At 41.9% G+C, this 19,420-nt stretch overlaps 1 protein-coding gene across 1 annotated transcript in view; it reads left to right on the forward strand.

The window, feature by feature from the left end:
• Nucleotides 1–19,420, forward strand: part of POLR3A (RNA polymerase III subunit A) — a 259,739-nt gene that overhangs the window by 126,188 nt on the left and 114,131 nt on the right. The window contains exons 11-14 of the mRNA XM_077259406.1: nucleotides 2,632–2,772; nucleotides 3,790–3,859; nucleotides 5,370–5,497; nucleotides 5,586–5,724. Of these exons, the coding sequence (XP_077115521.1) occupies nucleotides 2,632–2,772; nucleotides 3,790–3,859; nucleotides 5,370–5,497; nucleotides 5,586–5,724 (478 nt within the window). The remainder of the gene's footprint in view (nucleotides 1–2,631; nucleotides 2,773–3,789; nucleotides 3,860–5,369; nucleotides 5,498–5,585; nucleotides 5,725–19,420) is intronic.

Genomic DNA, 19,420 nt, shown 5'->3' on the forward strand with positions numbered 1-19,420 from the left:
TATATTCCCATTCACCTCTTCACACCCACATATGGGTTTACGCTTATTGATTTGGGCTATTTGGTGTTATCCTCCTCCTCCTCATCCTCATCATCCACCACTACTAAGGGCGAACATGTTCCGTAATGCAACAGCCACGCAATTATTTTCAAGGGTGTTTATGATGCCTGTAAATAAAAATGTTGACACAGTATGTTGATGTGTATTCCTCCGGGGTAAATGTTTCAGTCCATACACTTACTGCATGGGCATTACAAGTATAGGAGACCTGCTCCTTTAAACTGGGAAAACATTTTTCGGAGATCATCGTCCACATTTATTCCAAGGGGGATTGGGGTCCCTGCAAATTTTGGGCAAGCCTTGCATTCACTTCATGGGCAAACTTTATGGGAGTCCCAAATTACTAATAATGGGAACTTAGTTTTCATGTGGCCATCCAGTACTTCTGTTCAAAGGCTTATTGGGGTGCGTTTAACTTTGGTGCAGGGCACCCCTTGCATTCAATGCATAAGCAAGCAGTATGGGAGTACCAAATTAATACTGGGAGCTTTGTTTTCATGTGGCCATCTAGTACGTGGGTTAAAAGGCTTATTGGGGTGCGTGTAACTTTGTGGCAGGGCATGCCTTGCGTTCAATGCATAAGCAAACAGTATGGGAGTACCAAATGAATACTAGGAGCTTTGGTTGCATGTGGTCATCCATGACGTCTGTTCAATGGGTTGTTGAGGTGCGTCCAAATTTTGGGCAACCCTGCCACTCACTGCATATGCAATAACAGTACAAGGGACCCATTGTTTAATAATGGGAACAACAAAGCATAGCCGGCTGATGGCTCTCTAAGAATAGTGAAGGCCGACTGCAGGCCCTATAAAAATATACTTTGTGACTTTGAGTCCCTCCTTCATAAATGAAACGGTATGTGTCTGATGGTGTGTCGCACACCACATGGCCAAATAAGGTTGTAAAATGTTAAAATTAGATTTCCCAGTGAATGCATTTGTCTTGGTTTAAAGCAATGCTAAAGTTGCATCAAAAACGCTACGTGTGAATATAGCCCAAGTAATGGAGGAACATTTTTATTTTGGGTTATTTATTTTGCCTTACATACAAATCATTACCCTGGAATGGATGTTCCTTAACATATATCCCAGGAAAATCCATCTTGGTTTCACTTTTGTATGTTTTGTTGTGCGCCTGGTGTAAGACTGACAACATTAACAGCTGTGATCTGGGAGTCAGAATTGCTTCCAGGGGTATTCCCCATGATGTTCCCATGTCATTTGAGCACTGTTCCTATCGCTTTCAGACTTTTTTTAGACCCTGAATGGACCCATTGGGGGGGGGGGGGGTCACGGCAAACGTGCTCTGTTTCCCATAGACTTACAAAGGCCTCGTTGCTCGGGTCGAGCACCCGAGCATTCCAATTTGCTCAACCCGAAGAACGAGCACCCGAGCATTTTAGTGCTCGCCCATCACTAATCGCTAACAATTGTTTATGAATTCTTAGAGAGACATAAGGAAATTTTATAAAATGAAATGCTAGATGAGCAGTGGTCCCCAGCTGTCTGTCCATCTCTGGTCTGCACCTTCATTACAAATTTTAAAGGGAACCTGTCAGCAGTTTTGACCGATGTAAGATACGGCCACTGCCTTTCAGGGCTTATCTACAGCATTTTATAATGCTGTAGATAAGCCCCCGGTCCGACCTGCAAGATAAGAAAAATAAGGGGGGTGCGGTCCTGTGTGGTCTGGTCTGATGGGTGTCGCAGGTCTGGGTCTGGCGCCTCCCACCTTCTTATGATGCCACGCTCCTGTTGCTTCATCTTTCCCTGGCATCGCGCTCCTGCGCAGGCGTACTTATCTGCCCTGTTGAGGGCAGAGTAAAGTACTGCAGGCGCTGGGCCTCTCTGACCTTTTCCAGCGCCTGTGCACTGAAGTACTTTTGTCTACCCTCAACAGGGAAGATAAGTACGCATGCGCAGGAGCGCAGTGCCTGGGGGGATGAAGCAACAGGAGGGCGGCATCGCCAGATGGGAGGTGCTGGACCATCGCCTGCAACACCCATCAGACTTGTTGAATGCTTGAGATAAGCCCTGAAAGGCAGTGACCGCATCTTATATCGGCCAAAACTGCTGATGGGTTCGCTTTAAAGGAAACCGGTCACCCCCCCCAGGCGTTTGTAACTAAGAGCCACCCTGTGCTGCACTAATGCTGCATTCTGACAAGGTGGCTCTTTTAGTTCAGGTCCCTGGCACTGCTGAAAGAATCGTGTTTTCTGGTTTTGTCCGGTTGGCCTGCTTCTGTGGGAACAGTGCTCTACCATGGAGCAGCTTATCTGCACTGCTGTGATTAGGGACCGGTCTGTGCTGGCTTCTGTGTTAGATGTGTTGCATCATGGAGATGAGGCCAATCTAATGTCATTATTGTGGTCCCTTTTTTTCCAGTGTGAGTTTCACTATTCTTATCCACCAGTTGGCACACACCCTGTGGATATTGCAGTGATTCCTAAACCCTTTTGGATCCTGCTCATTGATTTGCTACTTTGTTCATGTTTATCTCAATTACCATTTCCAGTTTTTGTTATAAAGGAGCCCACATGATTGCTAACATCTGCATATTTTTCCTATGTAGGCCAAAGTGAAACCACATAGAACTTTCCGCTTCAATGAATGTGTCTGCACACCATACAATGCTGATTTTGATGGGGACGAAATGAACCTTCATCTCCCCCAGACTGAAGAAGCCAAGGCGGAAGCCTATGTGTTGATGGGGGTAAGTGCTTCCAACTAGATCCAAGCGCAACATATAAGCTCCTGTTTTCATGTAATAATAATCGCAAATATTCTTGTAAGATTTCCTCGGTTGCATCCTGTTGAGTTGCTCCATAGGCCTTAAGAAATGTAAGATGGGATTTTATAAACCGTGCAGTAAACAACCATTAATGAAAAGTCAGTGGTTGTTTTCTGCGCAGTTGATAAAATCTCATTCTGATTTTGCAAATGTTCATGTAGACAGAACATTGTATTGCTGTGAATTCACATTGAGTTTTACCCTTCGTAATGCAAAATAGGAAAAATCTCCTGAAATATCTGCCTTGAACACCTACTGGTTTTGCTGCAAATTAATGCTAAAACTTTGTCATATCTGAAACCCACTTTAAAGGAGTTATATTCATTGAACCATTAATTTATGGCTGCAAAAAACAAACAAACCGTATTTCAGCCTAGACACCAACCAGTTGTGTGTTTTATGGAGAAAAAAAAAGTTTGTCGTCTTGTCTGAAACAACACTATTTAACCCCTTTGTGTCTGCATAATTTAAAATTATGAATGGAGCATTTTCAGTAGCTTAGACAAATAAAAGGTTACAGGTCTCAAAAAAAAAAATGGCGACACAAACCAAATTAAAAAAAAAGTTCTTAATTTTTTTCGACCTCTACAATATAACAGGAACACATACATTTGGTATCTCTGCACTGTCACTGACCTGAACAGTCATACTGCTAGCTAATTTTTACCGCATAATGAATTTTTTTTCACCGCTTTGCCATCGTTTTTTTTTTCTCCATGTTTCACTACGTTATATGGTAGAGTGAATGGTGCCATTGAAAACTACAATTTGTCCTGCAGAAAACAAGCATTTGTACAGCTCTATTGTTAGACAAAAAGGTTATGACAATTGGAAGAAACTGAGAAAATAAATCAAAGGGCAAAAGACTAAAGATTTCCTGGTCATGGAGGGGTTATTTTTTTGTGTGCGTATAATACTTACTTTTAACATGTTTTTCAGACTAAAGCTAACCTGGTCACACCACGTAATGGGGAGCCACTTATTGCTGCTATTCAGGACTTTCTTACAGGTAGGTGATGTTACTGTAAAGTAATGTCTGGGCAGTTTGATCTGTGCCTCGTAGCAATAGACAATAGGGCTGTGAGTAAAAGGAATTATGTTTTCTATGTGGGGCTCACAGAGCTGTGTTTCCTGAAAAAGTTTAAGAATGGCCAAACATGGACACCAATCAACAAGATCATCCAGTGATATCAGGCGACATTGATGGCAGAGATATAGAAGATGAGTTGCCACAAGTTTGTGGTGCTTAAAGGGAACTTGTCAGCAGAATTTCACACCCCAAACTATTTATATTTACATGCAGCTTTCATAAACTAGTCCAGCAAGATGTTTCCATGGCCAGTCCACTCCTCCATTACTGAGACATCAGCAATTGAATTGATATGCAAATGAGGCTGAAGAGCTGTGGTAGATCTGAAGCCTCTGTTGCTCCAGATTCATTCCCCTTCTAGCACCACCTCTTCCTGCTTGACTACCAGCCTCTATGCTGTATGACTTCATGCAAAGGAGCCATCAGCCAAGGAGGAAGAGGCGGTGCTAGTTGAGGAATAGCATTGGAGTGAAAGTGGCTTTAGATCTACCATAGCGCTCCAGCCTCGTTTGCATATCAATTCAAATGTTAATTTCTCAGTAATGGAGGAATGGACTGGCCATGGAAACTTATTTCTGGGCTAGTCTATGAAAGAGCTGCGTGCACATATAAATAGTGTTGGGTGTGAAATCCTGCTAGCAAATTCTTTTTAAGCACCACAATCTGTGGTAGCCCATCTTCAATATAGCTACCATCACAATTGCCTGATATTCCAGTTGATCAAGAGGAAGAGTCAGTGCTACATGGGGAATAGTTTTGGAGTGAAAGTGGCTTTAGATCTACCATAGATCTTTAGCCTTATTTGCATTTCGGACTGACCACATGAGGGTATTTGCTGGACTTGTCTTTTTAAATAGCTACATATATTTATCAATAGTTTGGGGTGTGAAATTGTGGTGATAGGTTGTCCTTCTTAAAGGGAATCTAGTAGCATAGTTGTTTGTGAACATTAGACAATAATTCAGAAGTACAAAAGTTGAGGACACAGCCCCTGCAGGTATAAATGCATCATCCAACATGGGGGAAAAAAAGATGAAAACGCATGTAATCATCTTCCGTAAATGCAGCCAGAAACCAGTGCAGAATACTAGATTCCTACTGATGAGAAGGATGAAGATTACCACATAATAGAAAGAAAGGTCAGCATTACTCGAAAAAAACATGAGAAACACATTCAGGGATATTCACACGTATGGTCCGCAGTATATTTTGATCATATGATAAAACGGCTATTTTCTTTGCCTGGTGGAGTGGTATAGAAAAACAATATGCACTGGTCCGTAGGATGAAGAGTGCGCCATGAATGACAGATCACTGGAGTTTTTTATTTTAGAATTGTTACCCTTATTATCTTTTTATCTACTGTTAATAAATGTGCTTTGTATAGAAAGCACCACAATACCATTTTAACAATGTCTACCTTTACCAGCGGCCTATCTCCTCACTCTCAAGGACACATTTTTTGACCGTTCCAAAGCTTGTCAAATTATTGCATCTGTCTTAGTCGGTAAAGATGAGAAGATAAAAGTCCGTCTGCCCCATCCAGTAATCTTGAAGGTATTTGTCCAGAATCAGTAGCATGAATAGTTATTGTAGGTTTTGTGATTTGTAGCTCACGCAATCCTTCTCTTTTTCACTTCCATAGCCTGTAACTTTGTGGACTGGAAAGCAAATATTCAGCATCATCTTGCAACCAAGTATGGACAATCCTGTCCGTGCCAACCTGCGTACTAAAGGAAAACAGTACTGTGGAAAAGGAGAGGATCTGTGCCATAACGACTCTTGTAAGTCTTGTTTATCTTCAAACTTCAACCCTTTAACGACCGCCAATACCCATTAAGACAGCGGTCATTAAAGGTACTTATTCCCTCATTGCCATTTTAAAACGGCAAATGGGTATAAGGGAATAGCGCCACCACTGTATATGACAGCTAGCACCCTGCATTATCAGACTCAGCTGGTGTTGTGACCGATCGGGGCGGATTAACCCCTTAAATACTACTGTCAGTCGCGACAGCGGTATTTTAAGTTGTTGCAAGGCCTTATTAGCCATCCAACCCTTGTGATGAGAATCGCCTGTCCCGATGGTCACCATAGTACCATGATGTCATGTGATGACCCCAAGGTACGGTGGCCTGTGAGACCCAGCAATAAGCGGAGTCTCTCAGGCACAGTCAGTGAGACACACGAGTACAGCAGTGTATGACACAAGTGATCAACATAAAAATTATTCATGTCTCACAATGGGACTAAGTAAAAATATGAAAATAAAGCCAAATAAAACATGTAAAAAAGTGAAGAAAAAAAACACACAAAATTACATATGCTGCGTTTGTAATAAAACAAAAAAAAAAAAGTACACATAATTGGTACCGCTGTGTCCGGAACGACCCATTCTATAAATCTGGTACATTATTAATTCCGTTTGACAAACACCGTAAACAAAAATTATAAAATACATGCCAAAAATGTCGCTTTTTCATGGTACTGACGTACAAAAAAGAGAAAAGGCAATCAGTCATATGTAAGAAAAAAATAGTATAAATGAAAGCGCCAAGCCGTCCTGCAATAAACAATCCCTAACATGGCTCATTCAGCAAAATAGTTACAGCTCTCAGAATGTCATGATGCAAAAACAAATTCATTTTTGTAATTTATTGTCTTAGTCTGTAAAAAGAGCAAAGCATAAAAAAAATATAAATATGGTATCGCTGTAATCGTACCGACCTGACGAACAAATCAGTCTTATCACGTTTTCTGCACGGTGAACAATACAACCTAACTGAATTGCTGGTTTTGTTCATTCTATGTCTGAAAAATCTGAATAAAAAAAACAATCCAAAATATTATGTACCCCAAAATGGTATAAAAAAAAATCTGCAATTCATCCTGCAAAAAATAAGCCCTCATACAGCTCTGTTCACCAAAAAATAAAAGTTACAGCTCTCAGAATATGGCGACAAAAAAACTCTACTTTTTATAGCAAAATTATTTTTACTGTGTGCTAGCAGCAAAAGCTACAAAAAAAATATAAAACTGGAATCTGATCACACCGACCTGAAGAAAAAATCCGCCTTATCACTTATACCACACTGTGAATTGCGCAAAAATATAAATAAGAACTATTCTTGTACTGCTGTTTGTTCATTCTGCCTCCCAAAAATCGGAATAAGGCTCAGCTCACATTCATCCTGCGTTCTCCGCTGAGCGCTTAGGTCGGGGTTTCCATGTAAATTCCTCAAAACCACGATTCAGACAAAACTCCAGACTGAACAACTCACTTATGAGGCGGATGGAGTTACTTTGGACTCGTCTGTGTTCCAACGGTGTCACATCATTATAGGCGTCTTTTTAGTGCACAAGTGTGGGGGCGACCACAGTTCTGTAAACGCCTAAAATGATGGAGTCCACTTGAGCAGATGCCAACTGAGTACGAATTGTTTCCATCTGCCTCACGGTGGGTGGTTCCATTGGGGGTTTTGTCTGAATCGCATTTTTGTGGGATTTACATGGAAACTGAGACATAAGTGCTCAGCGTAGAACAAAAGAATGTGATCCAGCCTTATTCTGGAAGCAAAGCGAAAAATATAATGTACCCCAAAATGTTACCAATAAATACCCTAATTTATCCAGCACAAAACCAGCCCCCACTCAGGTCTGTCATCTGTCACTGGATGTCTAGGAGGTTCTCACGTTACTGGTCTCTGGAAAAGCGATATGGTTCCTGCCCCCTCAAATAAAATCCAGTGAATTCTGTGCTCCCAAATCCCCTCCTCCTTCTGAGCCCCACTGTGCCTAAACCACATTAAGCAGCCACATGTTTGGCATTATTGCAATGGAGAGAAGGCACTTAATTTATGAGTACTTATTGCCCGAAGCATAAGCTTGGCACAATGTATGGGGGAGCTACAATATATGGAGGCTCTACACTGTATGGGGACACAGTGTATGGGTACTAGACAGGCAGATTTGCAATTCTCCAGAAAAAAAGCCTGTCATTGATGTTACAAAATAGGCGTTGCAGCCATAGATGAATTCATTGAGAGCTGCAATGGAGTCACTTTTGGGGTTTTTCTGCTGCTCTGGCACCTTCTGGGCTCCACAAATGTTGCCCGCAAACTATTCTAGCAAAATCTGTGCTCTAAAAGCCAAATGGCTCTCCTTCCTTCTCAGCCCTGACGTGTGGCGGTGTTCGGGAGAAATTGTGCAATAAATTGTGGGGTCTAGTTACACCTATTAACTAACCCTTGTGTACCTGATAAATTTGCTGCAAATAGAAAATTACATTTTTACCACTAAAATGTCATATTTCCACATCTTATTGTTAAAAAAGTCTTTGAGGTTCCTATGGGTTCAAAATACTCACTACACCCCTAGATGAATTCCTTGAAGTGTCTAGTTTCCGAAATAGGGTCACATGTGGGGGGTTTCTGCTGTTTTCACATGTCAGGGACTTATGAAATGCAACATGACATTCACAATCTATCCCAGGTAAATAGCGTTCTTTCTTTTCCTAGACTTGACATGTGCCCAAGCAGAAGTTTTCGACCACATATGGGGTATCGTCTCATTCGGGACAAATTGCACAATAAATTATGGGGTCCATTTTCTCTCTTATTATCCATTGTGAAAATTACACATTTGGGGCGAAAACAACATTTTTGTAAAAAAAATTAACTTTTTCAATCTGACGACCTAATGTTAACAAATTCTGTGTCGTACCTATGAATTAAAAATGCTCATTATACCCCTTGATAAAATCTTTTGAGGGGTGTAGTTTCCAAAATGGGGTAACTTCTGGCGGAATTTCACACGAAGGACTCTCTAAACGTGACATGACTCCCGCAGATCATTCCATCAAAGTCTGCTTTCCAAAATGTCACTTCTTCCTTTCTGAGACCTGCTGTGCGGCCAAATAGTATTCCCCCCACATTTGGGGTATCTGCGTACTCAGGAGAAAATGAACAGCAAATTTGTGGGTCCATTTTCTACGGTTACTCTGAAATAAAATAATTGGGGCTTAAAGTACGTTTTTGTGGGTAAAATGTTTTTATTTCACAGCTTTAAGTTATAAACTTCTGTGAAACACCTGGGGTTCAAAGTGCTAACCACACATCTAGATGCTTTTCTTAAGGGGTCTAGTTTCCAAAATGGGGTCACTTGTGGGGGGTTTCCACTGCTCAGGCACATCAGGGACTCTCCAAATGGCGTCTGCTCTTGATTCCAGCCATTTTTGTTTTCAAAAAGTCAAACCGTGCTACTTCCATTCTTAAACCTGCCGTTTGCCCAAACAGTGGATTTCTCCCACATATGGGGTATCTGCATTCTCAGGAGAAATTGCACAGCAAATTTTAGGATCCATTTTCTCCTTTTACCCTTGCGAAAATGACAAATGTAGAGCTAAAATACATTTTTGTGAAATAAAGTTTAATGTTCATTTTTTTTCCTCCCAGCACCTGGATAGTTAATAAACTTCTTGAATGTGGTTTTGAGCATCTTGAGGGGTGCAGTTTTTAGAATTTCTGTCATATAGGCCCCTCAGAGTCACTTCAAATGTGATGTGGTCCGTAAAAAAATGGTTTTGTAAAAATTGGAACAATGAGAAATCGCTGGTCAACTTTTAACCCTTATAACTTTCTAAGGAAAAAACAATTGTTTAAAAAAGGATGCAGATATAAAGTAGACATGTGGGAAATATTTCAAACCATTGAATGTACTGGAAGACTGGGAAAAAAGTGCTGTGAAATTGTAGAAAAAAGGCAATACCAGTTTTGTATTGTTTGTTTTGTTTTTTTCTTTGTTTTACTGGTGAAAACCAAATTTAAAACAAATGTTAAAATAAACTCTGAGGCCTGTAACTTGTCCTCACCCCTACGCTTGTTCATTGTGCTTTATAGGTGGGGGCTTGTTTTTAGTGTTGCGAGCAGATGTTAGTATTGATACTGTTTTGGGGTGCATGTTCAGTAAGGGATTCGCATCAAATGACGTACATTACTTCATGACAATCCTATGCGTATAGGAGCTGTGGTCTCACGATCAACGCCAGGAGCTTAAGTGATAGCCGAGCTCTGGCTGTTTAATCCGCTAAATGCCACAATCAGTAGCAATCTCAGCATTTAGAAAGCTGGAGGACTCCTTCTACCACGTGATAAATGTAATTGCTAGCTGCTCATGGAAGTCATGGCAACTGGAAATGAAATGATGACCTCCGAGTCTGCCAGCTACGGTGGCCTGTTAAACCATGCCAGGATCATGGTCTAAAATGCATTTTGTCATTTTAGCAGTAAGGCTACGTTCACATTTGCGTTTTTGGGCGCTGCGTCGGCGACGCGACGCAACCAACAACGCATGTACACAACGCAGCGTTTTGCGACGTATGCGTTGTCATAAGATCCTACAGATTGGGAATTTCGGCGCAGGGAAAACGCTACAAGTAGCGTCCCCTGCGCCCTGTCTTGTGCGTCTATATGACGTATGCGTCGTAAAACGCAGTACAACGCATACCGGCGCATGTCCATACGCCCCCCATGTTAAAGATAGGGGCGCATGACGCAAGCGTCGGTATGCGTCGACGACGCTGCGCCCAACAACGCAAATGTGAACGTAGCCTAACAGGTGTAATGCATTGCAATGCATCATGCCAGTGATTAGAGTAATAAGTCAGTCACATAGAAGGACTAAAAATAGTTAAAATTGTAAAACTAATTTCAAAATAGATCACAAAATGATTAAAACATATTATATTAATAAACGTGTATTTATGTAAAAGCAAGAATGAACAAAAGAACATACATAATATATACGTATATTTTTTATCGCCATGTCCAAAACGACCTGATCTAATTAACCCCTTATGTGAGCACTATAAAAAAAAAAAATAATAATCTAGGGTTTTTTCTTCATACCACCAAAGTCAAATGTAAAATAAAATGGTATCTTTGAAAACGCCATCTTGTCCCTCAAAAAAAACAAACAATCAGCCATACAGCTCCATCTGTGGAGAAATAAAAAAGTTAGAGATCTCAGAATAAAGCGATGCAAGAACAATTTTTTTTTCTATAAAACAGTTTATATTGTGTAAAATCACTGAAACATAAACATTTATATAAATGTGGTATTGCTGTAATCGTACTGACCCAAAGAATAAAGCTGCCTTTTCAATTATACTACACAGTGAACGTCATAAAAAAAATTCCTGAATTGCTTGTTTTTGTTCATTCTACTTTTCGAAAATCTTAATAAAAAGTCATCAAAAGATATTATGTACCCGAAAATGGTATCAATAATAACGTCACATCGTCACTCAAAAATCAAGCACTCATGACTGTCGGCAGATATATAGGAGAAAACTCAAAATATGGCAATGCAAAATCTTGTTTTTGCGAAAGGAAAAGTGTCTTTTACTGCAGCAGCCAAGCATAAAAAATCTGATATTGCTGTAATCATACCGTCCTGAAGAATAAAGCCATCTAGTCACTTATACTGCGCAGGGAATGGCGTAAAAAATAAATAAAACCAATTCTTCATCTACTGTTGATTTGTTAATTCTGCCTCCCAATGATCCCAGTAAGGTTCTGCTCAAATTTATCCTGTGCTCTACGCTTAGTGCTTACACCAAGGTTTCCATGTAAATCTTTCAAATACATGATTCAGACAACCCCCGGTAGAAGATTCCCTTTAACGAGGCAGATGGAGACACTGTGGACACTTTCTGGCCTGTGATCCAGCGGTGTCTGTCTTCTTTTAAGGGTGCATAAAGGCACAGTTGAACACAGATTTGTGCACCTCTGAAAATGACACCATGGAGTCCAGAGTAACGCTGTTGTCTCTTTATAGTGAATGGATCCTCCTGGGATTTCATCTGAATTGCTTCATTTAGAGATTTAGATGGAAACTCTAAGTGCTTAGCGTAGTGCACCAGATAAATTTTATCCAAAATGTTATGTAAAATGTTCCCAATAAAAGCTTCAAATCAATCCACAAATATGTCAAGTCCCCACTCAGGTCCATCTTATGTTAACGGAAATATAGGGGGCTTTCACATAACACAAAGGCTCTGGAAGAGCAGTATAGCTCCTTTCACCCCATAAGAAATTAAGCATATTCTGTGCTATAAAAACCAAATGCCCCTGTCCCTTCTGAGACCCACAGTATACCTAAACTACATTTGGCATCCGCATGTTTGGTATTTCTGTAGCAATGAAAATCTGCTTAATTTACGTGGTACATGTCTCCAGAAGCATGAGCTTTGCATAGTGTAAAGGCACTACAATGTGTCGGGCAGACTACATACTGGGCACTGCATGTAGGGGCCTACAGTGGCATATTTCCAATTTTCACTCTGCAACATTCACTGCTGCTTGTTTCTGGAAAACACCCATGGAGTCAAAATTGTCACTACACCTGAAGATAATTCCCCAGAGGGTATAGTTTCCAAAATGGGTTCTATTGAGGGGGGATTCTTCTCTTGGTGCTTGTGGGCTTTGTTTAAGAAGTCTGCAAACTATTCTTTGATAATTTGTTCTCCAAGAGTTCCCTTCCAAGCCTTGCCATGTGTCTAAGCAGTAATGTACAGCTACATATGGAATATTGCCAACAGAATTTGTGTGACAAATTTTGTTGCCATTTTTACCCACTTCCCCGTGTGAAAATATAAAATCTAGGGTTAAAACAACACTTTTTTTCCGTTTCCCAATGGTATAAAATTTTGTGGCACACCTGTGGTGTCAATATGATCACTGCACCGTTAAATGAATTCATTGAGAGCTGTAGTTTGTAAAATGGGGTCCATTATGGGGGGGTTCTGCTGTTCTGGCACCTCAGGGGCTCTGCCAGTGTGACATGGCAGCTTCAAGCCATTCCATCAAAACTTGAACTCCAATATGGCTTTTCTTCCCTTCTGAACTTTGCACTGTGCCTCAGAAGTACTTTTTGACCACATAAGGGTTATCGGCGTACTCAGGAGAAATTGCATAATAAATTCTCCCCTTCATTTTCTCCTGTTAACCCTTTTGACAATTAAAAACCTAAGCAATATTTTAGTGCAAACAATGGTAATTTTTAGTGATTAACGAACATGCTCAGATAACGTGTTATTCGGTTTTATCAGAGTTTCTTGGGCGTGTATGAATAATATGTTCCAGTCCCTCCGGCTGCAGGTTTTGCATCTGTTAGACAGCCTTAACACGTGCGGGGATTGCCTAACAAACAGCCACAAAACATGGACGAATTTGGCCTGCAGGAGTTTAAAAAAAAAAAAAAAAAGTACACCCACACAACAAAAAGTGATCAAAACGTATGAACCCAAAAATTGTATGAAAAAAAGAGTATAACTCTGTGCCGGAAAAAGAAGTTGTCACACAGTCTGCTGGACAGAAAAAATTAAAAAGTTACCGATCTCATAAAGTGGTGACAGAAACCACTTTGTTTTGAGTTTTTTTGTATTAACCACTAAAAGGCTTAAGCCGAAATTTGGTTTGGTCATAAATCAGCTGAGGAGCTCAAAAGAAAAAAAAAAAACCTTTGTAAGGCTAGGTTCACATTTGTGGTTGAGTCCACAGCGTATCATCTGCAAACGCATGCAAAAACGCATGATAACACAGCGTTTTTTATCCTCATCAGCTTACGCATGATGGGGAAAAAAGCGACTTTTGCAATGCGTTGTGGCATGCGTTAGCATTTTTTATGCACATGCGTTTGATAGGAAAAACATTTTCAAGGAGAATTTCCTTGAAACCAGCAACGCCAAATGGTCGTGTCTCATGGGATTTCTGCATATAAACCCTTGTACAGATGAAATCCTCAGATTTTGCTCCTGTATCCTGCGTTAAGATGGATCTTCACATGGAGAGTTTCTATCGGAATCTGGATTTGGATGTCAACTTGTTTCTTTCCTTTGCATTTACTTGTGAGCAAGAATGGAAAAGAGAAAAACAGAAGACGGCATCTGCGCTTTTGGCAGCACCCGATTCTTGAACTCCGACAGAGCCGTGGAGCCTACCACTCCTTATTCAGTGAGCTGCGGGAAAACCTGGAGAAATATTTTGAGTACACGAGGATGTATAAAGACAGCTTCATGGAATTGCTGGTCTGTGTACAAGGAGCCATTAGCAGGCAGGACACCCAGCTCCGTAGAGCGATTCCTGCTGGGGAACGTCTGCTGGTGCCACTAAGTTATGTAATATTTAAACATTAACGCCTGTCATAATTCTTATCATTCTGCAATGTAGTTAATATTTTTCCCTTTTTTTGTTTTGCAAAAAAACTCTCCTAAATATTAATGTTATAAAAGCCAAATCTTTTTTTTTTCTCTGTTTTGCAAAACCCCAGTCATAAATATTATTGTTCTGAGGTTTTTTTTTTCTTTCTCTGTTTTGCAGATTCCTGGCTACCGGAGAGAGCCTATCATCGCTCCTTTTCCAGTTCTGGATAGGAATTTCCACACTATCTGGGATTGTCGCAGACACCTGCCGGGCTTTGTGGGATGTTCTCCGTGAGGAATTTATCCCCCTACCCACCACGGAAATCTGGCAGGAAAATGCCGATAAATACTGGCAAATTTGTACTTTCCCCAACTGTTTGGGAGCAGTGGATGGAAAACATATTAGAATTACCAAACCGGCTGGAAATGGATCCGAGCTCCTTAATTATAAAAAATATTTTTCCATAGTGCTCATGGCAATTGCAGCTGCGGACTGTAGTTTTGTCCCGTGAACATTGGATCATTTGGCCGTGGTAATGACTCCCAGACATTTAAAAACTCGGACATGGGCCAACGGTTGTATGGCAATCATATCAATTTCCCCCTGCCACAACCTCTTCCCAGCACTCAAGGCCCACCTATGCCATTTGTTGTGGTTGAGGATGATGCCTTTCAGATGTGTGGAAACCTCCTTAAACCATACTCCAGACGGGACTTGACACACAAAAAGAATTTTTAATTACCGACTGACCAGGGAAGAAGAACTGTTGAATGTGGATTTGGTATCCTTGTCTGAAAATGGCGCATTTTAGGGATAGCCATCAATCTCAAAATTGAGACAGTCGATGAGGTTGTCAAGGCGTGTGTGGTTCTGCACAACTACATAATGGCTAAAGAACGACGCAACGTTGAACTTGATGGACTTGTTTCTAACTCATTGCCAGATTGCCATCATCACCCTCTTAGGATGGACAAAAGTTTAAGTTGCCCAAATGAGGGATACATTTGCGTACCACTTTGTTTCTGAGACTGGATGTCTGTCCTGGCAAGAGTAAATGTTTTAGTGTTCTTGTAATGTTGTGTAATGTTATGTACCTGTAATTATTAAAATGTACTTTAATGTTTTCTGACAATAAAACACCTCTAGTTAAACACCTGTTCCAAGTGTCCTCTATATAAGGGTGCGTGTCCACGGTCCGGATTGTCGGCGCTTTGGATGGAGCGGAAAACTCTCTCCGCCCAAAGCGCCGACCCTTTCTATATGCGCGGTGATTCCAGATGTGTTCATTGCACACATCCGGAATTGCCGCACCCTATACAGAGGATCTTATTTACCTTGTGGCGACGGAGCATCGCCGCAAGGTAAACAGACATGCTGCGTTCTAAAAAGACGCGCCGCATGTCCGTAAACTCAGGGCCGCCGGATGCGTGTTAGTACGCATAGTGGAGACGGGATTTCATAAAATCCCCTCCACTATGCTATAACATCTGAACGCTGCGGTTGTAAGCAGCGTTCAATCCGCAGCTAATCCGGATGTAATCGGACACATACCCTTAGAATATTTTTTTAAAAAGCTTAATAAGGAGATCACCGCTTCACAACTACAGTTTTTATAAAATGCGCTCGCTGTATCATGCAGATTGCATGAGACAGGGATTGGATTATAGCCAAATTGGGTTATGTCACCCATGCTTTACACTACACCTCTTTTCTCTGAGGTCAGTGCTATGGTAGGTGATTTTGGATTAGCTCCATCTCTCTTCAGTCTCTCTTCAGTCTGCATTTCTATAGTTCTATATATTAATGCAGACTGAAGTGATGATGGAGCTAATATACCTCATATCTTTACTCACCTGCCTGTGTGCCAGAACTAGTGCACTCAGGATGCAGAAAACACAGCATCCGGAGTGCACTAGAACTGACACCTGGACAGGTGAGCATTGGTGACCCCTGACCTTTTTTGCTGTATTAATATATATTTTTGGAGGATTTTCAGTCCTCTGTGTTTTTGCCACCTCATAGCTCCACGACAGACACAAGAAGCAAAGCTGCAGTGTAAAGCAAATAAGAGGGGCAGTAGATTGTGTGTCATGGAGCTATGAGGTGGCAAAAACACAGTGTGTGTACACGGCGACGTGTGTTAACGAAGCACGGTGTGTTGCCAGCGACGAAAGAGACAAAGAACAAGCAGTGATTGGGGAAAAACAACACAAATTTAAAAAAAAAATAAATAATAACTTTTGCAAACCAATGAGGGTTCCCTGGGGGGTGTGGAGCTGGGAGGATTGGCTACGGGTGGACCAGGGAGGTTCCAGTGGGAAGGGCTAACTAAACTTGTTGGGTCCTAGAGGTCAAGGATAGATGTAGACAGATTAGGAGTGGAAGCATGGGACGGAAGAGACACATTGGAAGGGAGAGAAAAACTGGACAACACAGACACATTGGGAGGTGAGGGTGGAGGTAGTATGACAGTTCTGGTGGCACTACTCTTTTTAGCTTTCTGTCCCTTTTTATGTGTCAGCTTCCTTTTTTTGTGTCTCCTTGGGAGGGTTGGAGTGGTGGGGACAGCAGGTCGTTCAGAATGTGGATCCGGCCTGGTGGTGGCAGTGGACAGCCGTGCAGGATCTTGAGGCAGCCTAGTGGTGGTGGCGGTGGACAGCCGTGCAGGATCTTGACGCGGCCTGGTGCTGGTGGCGGTGGAAAGCCATGCAGGAGCAGGACTCTACATGGCGATGGAGTGGCTTTTCAGCAGCACCCGGCATGGTGGTGGCAGTGTAGTGGTATGCGGCAGGACTGGGCATGGTGGTGGCCGTACAGTGGTATGCAGCAAAACTCAGTATTGAGGTTAAGTGTGTAATTTGTGGCACAGGTGGAAATACCACCTGTGGCTGCTGTAAGTACCGAGTCTGCTGCATAGCCTGAACGTAAGCAGCATTGCAGATCTGCATCACGTTGAGCTGGAGTTCAGGTGTAAGGTGTCTCGACATGCCTTGCTCTATCTTATTAAAAAAATGGTGTGCTGGTCTCTGGAGGTCGGCTTCCAGACGGTTAAGGCGTTGGTTGACATCCTGGAAAAGTGTATTAATATGGGTCAGACCACTTTCTATTCTATTTCCCAGCACCTTCAAGCCATTCTGTAAGACCGAGCTCAAGTGAATAATCTCGGGCATGAGTGACCTGTCCAAGGCCTTCTACCGCTGGCTGGAAGAGCCCCTGGGACAGGGGAACACCTGCAGGACCAGCTGCCTGTTCTCCAGCCTGTGATGCCGGCCCACTTGCTGCTTCATTGGTGGATGGTTGGGACTGGTCCGTGGCTGTTCGATGAGGGACCGCTCCAGAGGACGATACAGGTTCGAGGGTGCTGCTCCAAAACTAAAAACATTATTACCCAAAAATCGCAATTGTAAAAGCGCCAACTCCTGTGGAATAGAAACATTCAGATTAGGGAATACAACACAATGGAATACAACACAAAAATACTTACATTCTCTGAGCAAAGACAGGCCTCAGGAAATCCAGCACCCGGTGGTATTTGTATTTCACTATCCTTGCTGCAGCACTAGTGATGAGCGAGTGTTCTCGTTGCTCGGGTGATCTCCGAGTATTTATTGCTCGGAGATATAGTTTTCATTGCCTCAGCAGCATGATTTACGACTGGTGGACAGGCTGAATACATGTGGGATTTCCCTAAAAAACAGGCATTCCTCACATGTATTCAGCGTATCTGGAAGCCGTAAATCATGCAACTGAGGCGATAAACTATATCTCCGAGCAATAACAAATACTCAGAGATCACCCGAGCGTGCTTGGAAAAACCCAAGCAACTAATATACTTGCTCATCACTATGCAGCACCATTGTGAACTTGAATCTCCTGTCTCAGGTCCTTATTAAAGCGATCCTTCATCGAACACCAACAGGTTTTGACTTTGTTCACTGTGAATAGGGAAAAAACGAAATTGTTAAACAATTCACTTGAGGCCGGGATCACACAACCGTGTGTGAGGTGAGAAACTCGCAGGAGTTTATCGCTTCACACACAGTTGTGTGATCACGGCCTTCAGGTTCACTGCCACATCAGACCACATTGCAATACATAAGAAAAGCCTTTCTGACTCGTGGCGTGGCATTGTCTCAGTCATCCATCATTGCATGGGCCACCTCATTCCACAGCCGCCGAATTACCACAGCGTCCGAGTGCTGCTGCTCCCGGGTGTCCCACAACGCATCTCGCTCCTGCACAAAGATGAGGAGGAGGTTGTTGTCAAGGAATTCCTCATCCCGTTGTGGAACCTAGAAATGAAACAAAAACATTAATGTTGGAAAGATAAAACATTTAAAACAAAAACAGTCAAGAGTACCAAAAACAGTCAAGAATACTTACACGCCATCTTGCCACCGGAACTTGGGTCTGAGCCTGCTGCTCCTGCTCATCTGCACTGGAATGGTTCTGTGAAAAGAAAAAGAAATATTTTGCCACATGTGTAATAGTGACAGTGAATACTTACCAATCAGTAGCAAATGTTCTCACTTCAGTCTCCTGTCCACTCTGTGAGGTCTGCTCTTCACTGGAGGACATGATGAGGAATGCTGCAAGAGAGACAGAAATGATTACAGACTGCAGGGAGAAAAACAGACAGGCAGACATATAGCTTGTATAACTCACATTAGAGTCAGTCTTCCAATGCTTCCAAACAAGATGCTGCAATTCTTGTAGAGTCTTGAGTACTGGGCTTACACTGCCCACACCTTCTTTTATAAGCTTTGTTTGGAGGGTGGCTTAAAACCAGTTCCTAGACATGTTTACTCATAAAAATGCATGTGTACGCAAACGAAATCATACGCATGTCCTTGTGTAGCAATGCGTTCCCATAGACTGTAATGTGTTTGACGCACTCCTTCCGCAAGCGTCCTCATGCGTTTGACGGCTGAAATTTGCCGCCACAAAAAATGCAACATGGTGCTTTAGCCGCACACCGCGAAAATACGCATGCGTAAGCAAACACGGGCAAATGCATGCAAACTTATATACCTGCGTCCACAATGTAAAAGATATGAAATCAAGACGCATGCAGATGTATTGCGTCAGAAACGCTGTGGACACAACCGCAAATGTGAAACCGGCCTTAGAAATGCTTGGCAGAACAAGTTCACTGTTGACTGTATTTTAAACTGGCAGCAAAGTCCTTTCTAATCTGTAAAAGTCAAATGGTGCAAAGTTTTAAAGATATCCAATTGCAAAAAATAAATTTTAGTTTTAAAAAAATAATTTGCCCCTC

Source organism: Ranitomeya variabilis, chromosome 4 (genome assembly GCF_051348905.1).
Source record: "Ranitomeya variabilis isolate aRanVar5 chromosome 4, aRanVar5.hap1, whole genome shotgun sequence".
NCBI lineage: Eukaryota > Metazoa > Chordata > Amphibia > Anura > Dendrobatidae > Ranitomeya > Ranitomeya variabilis.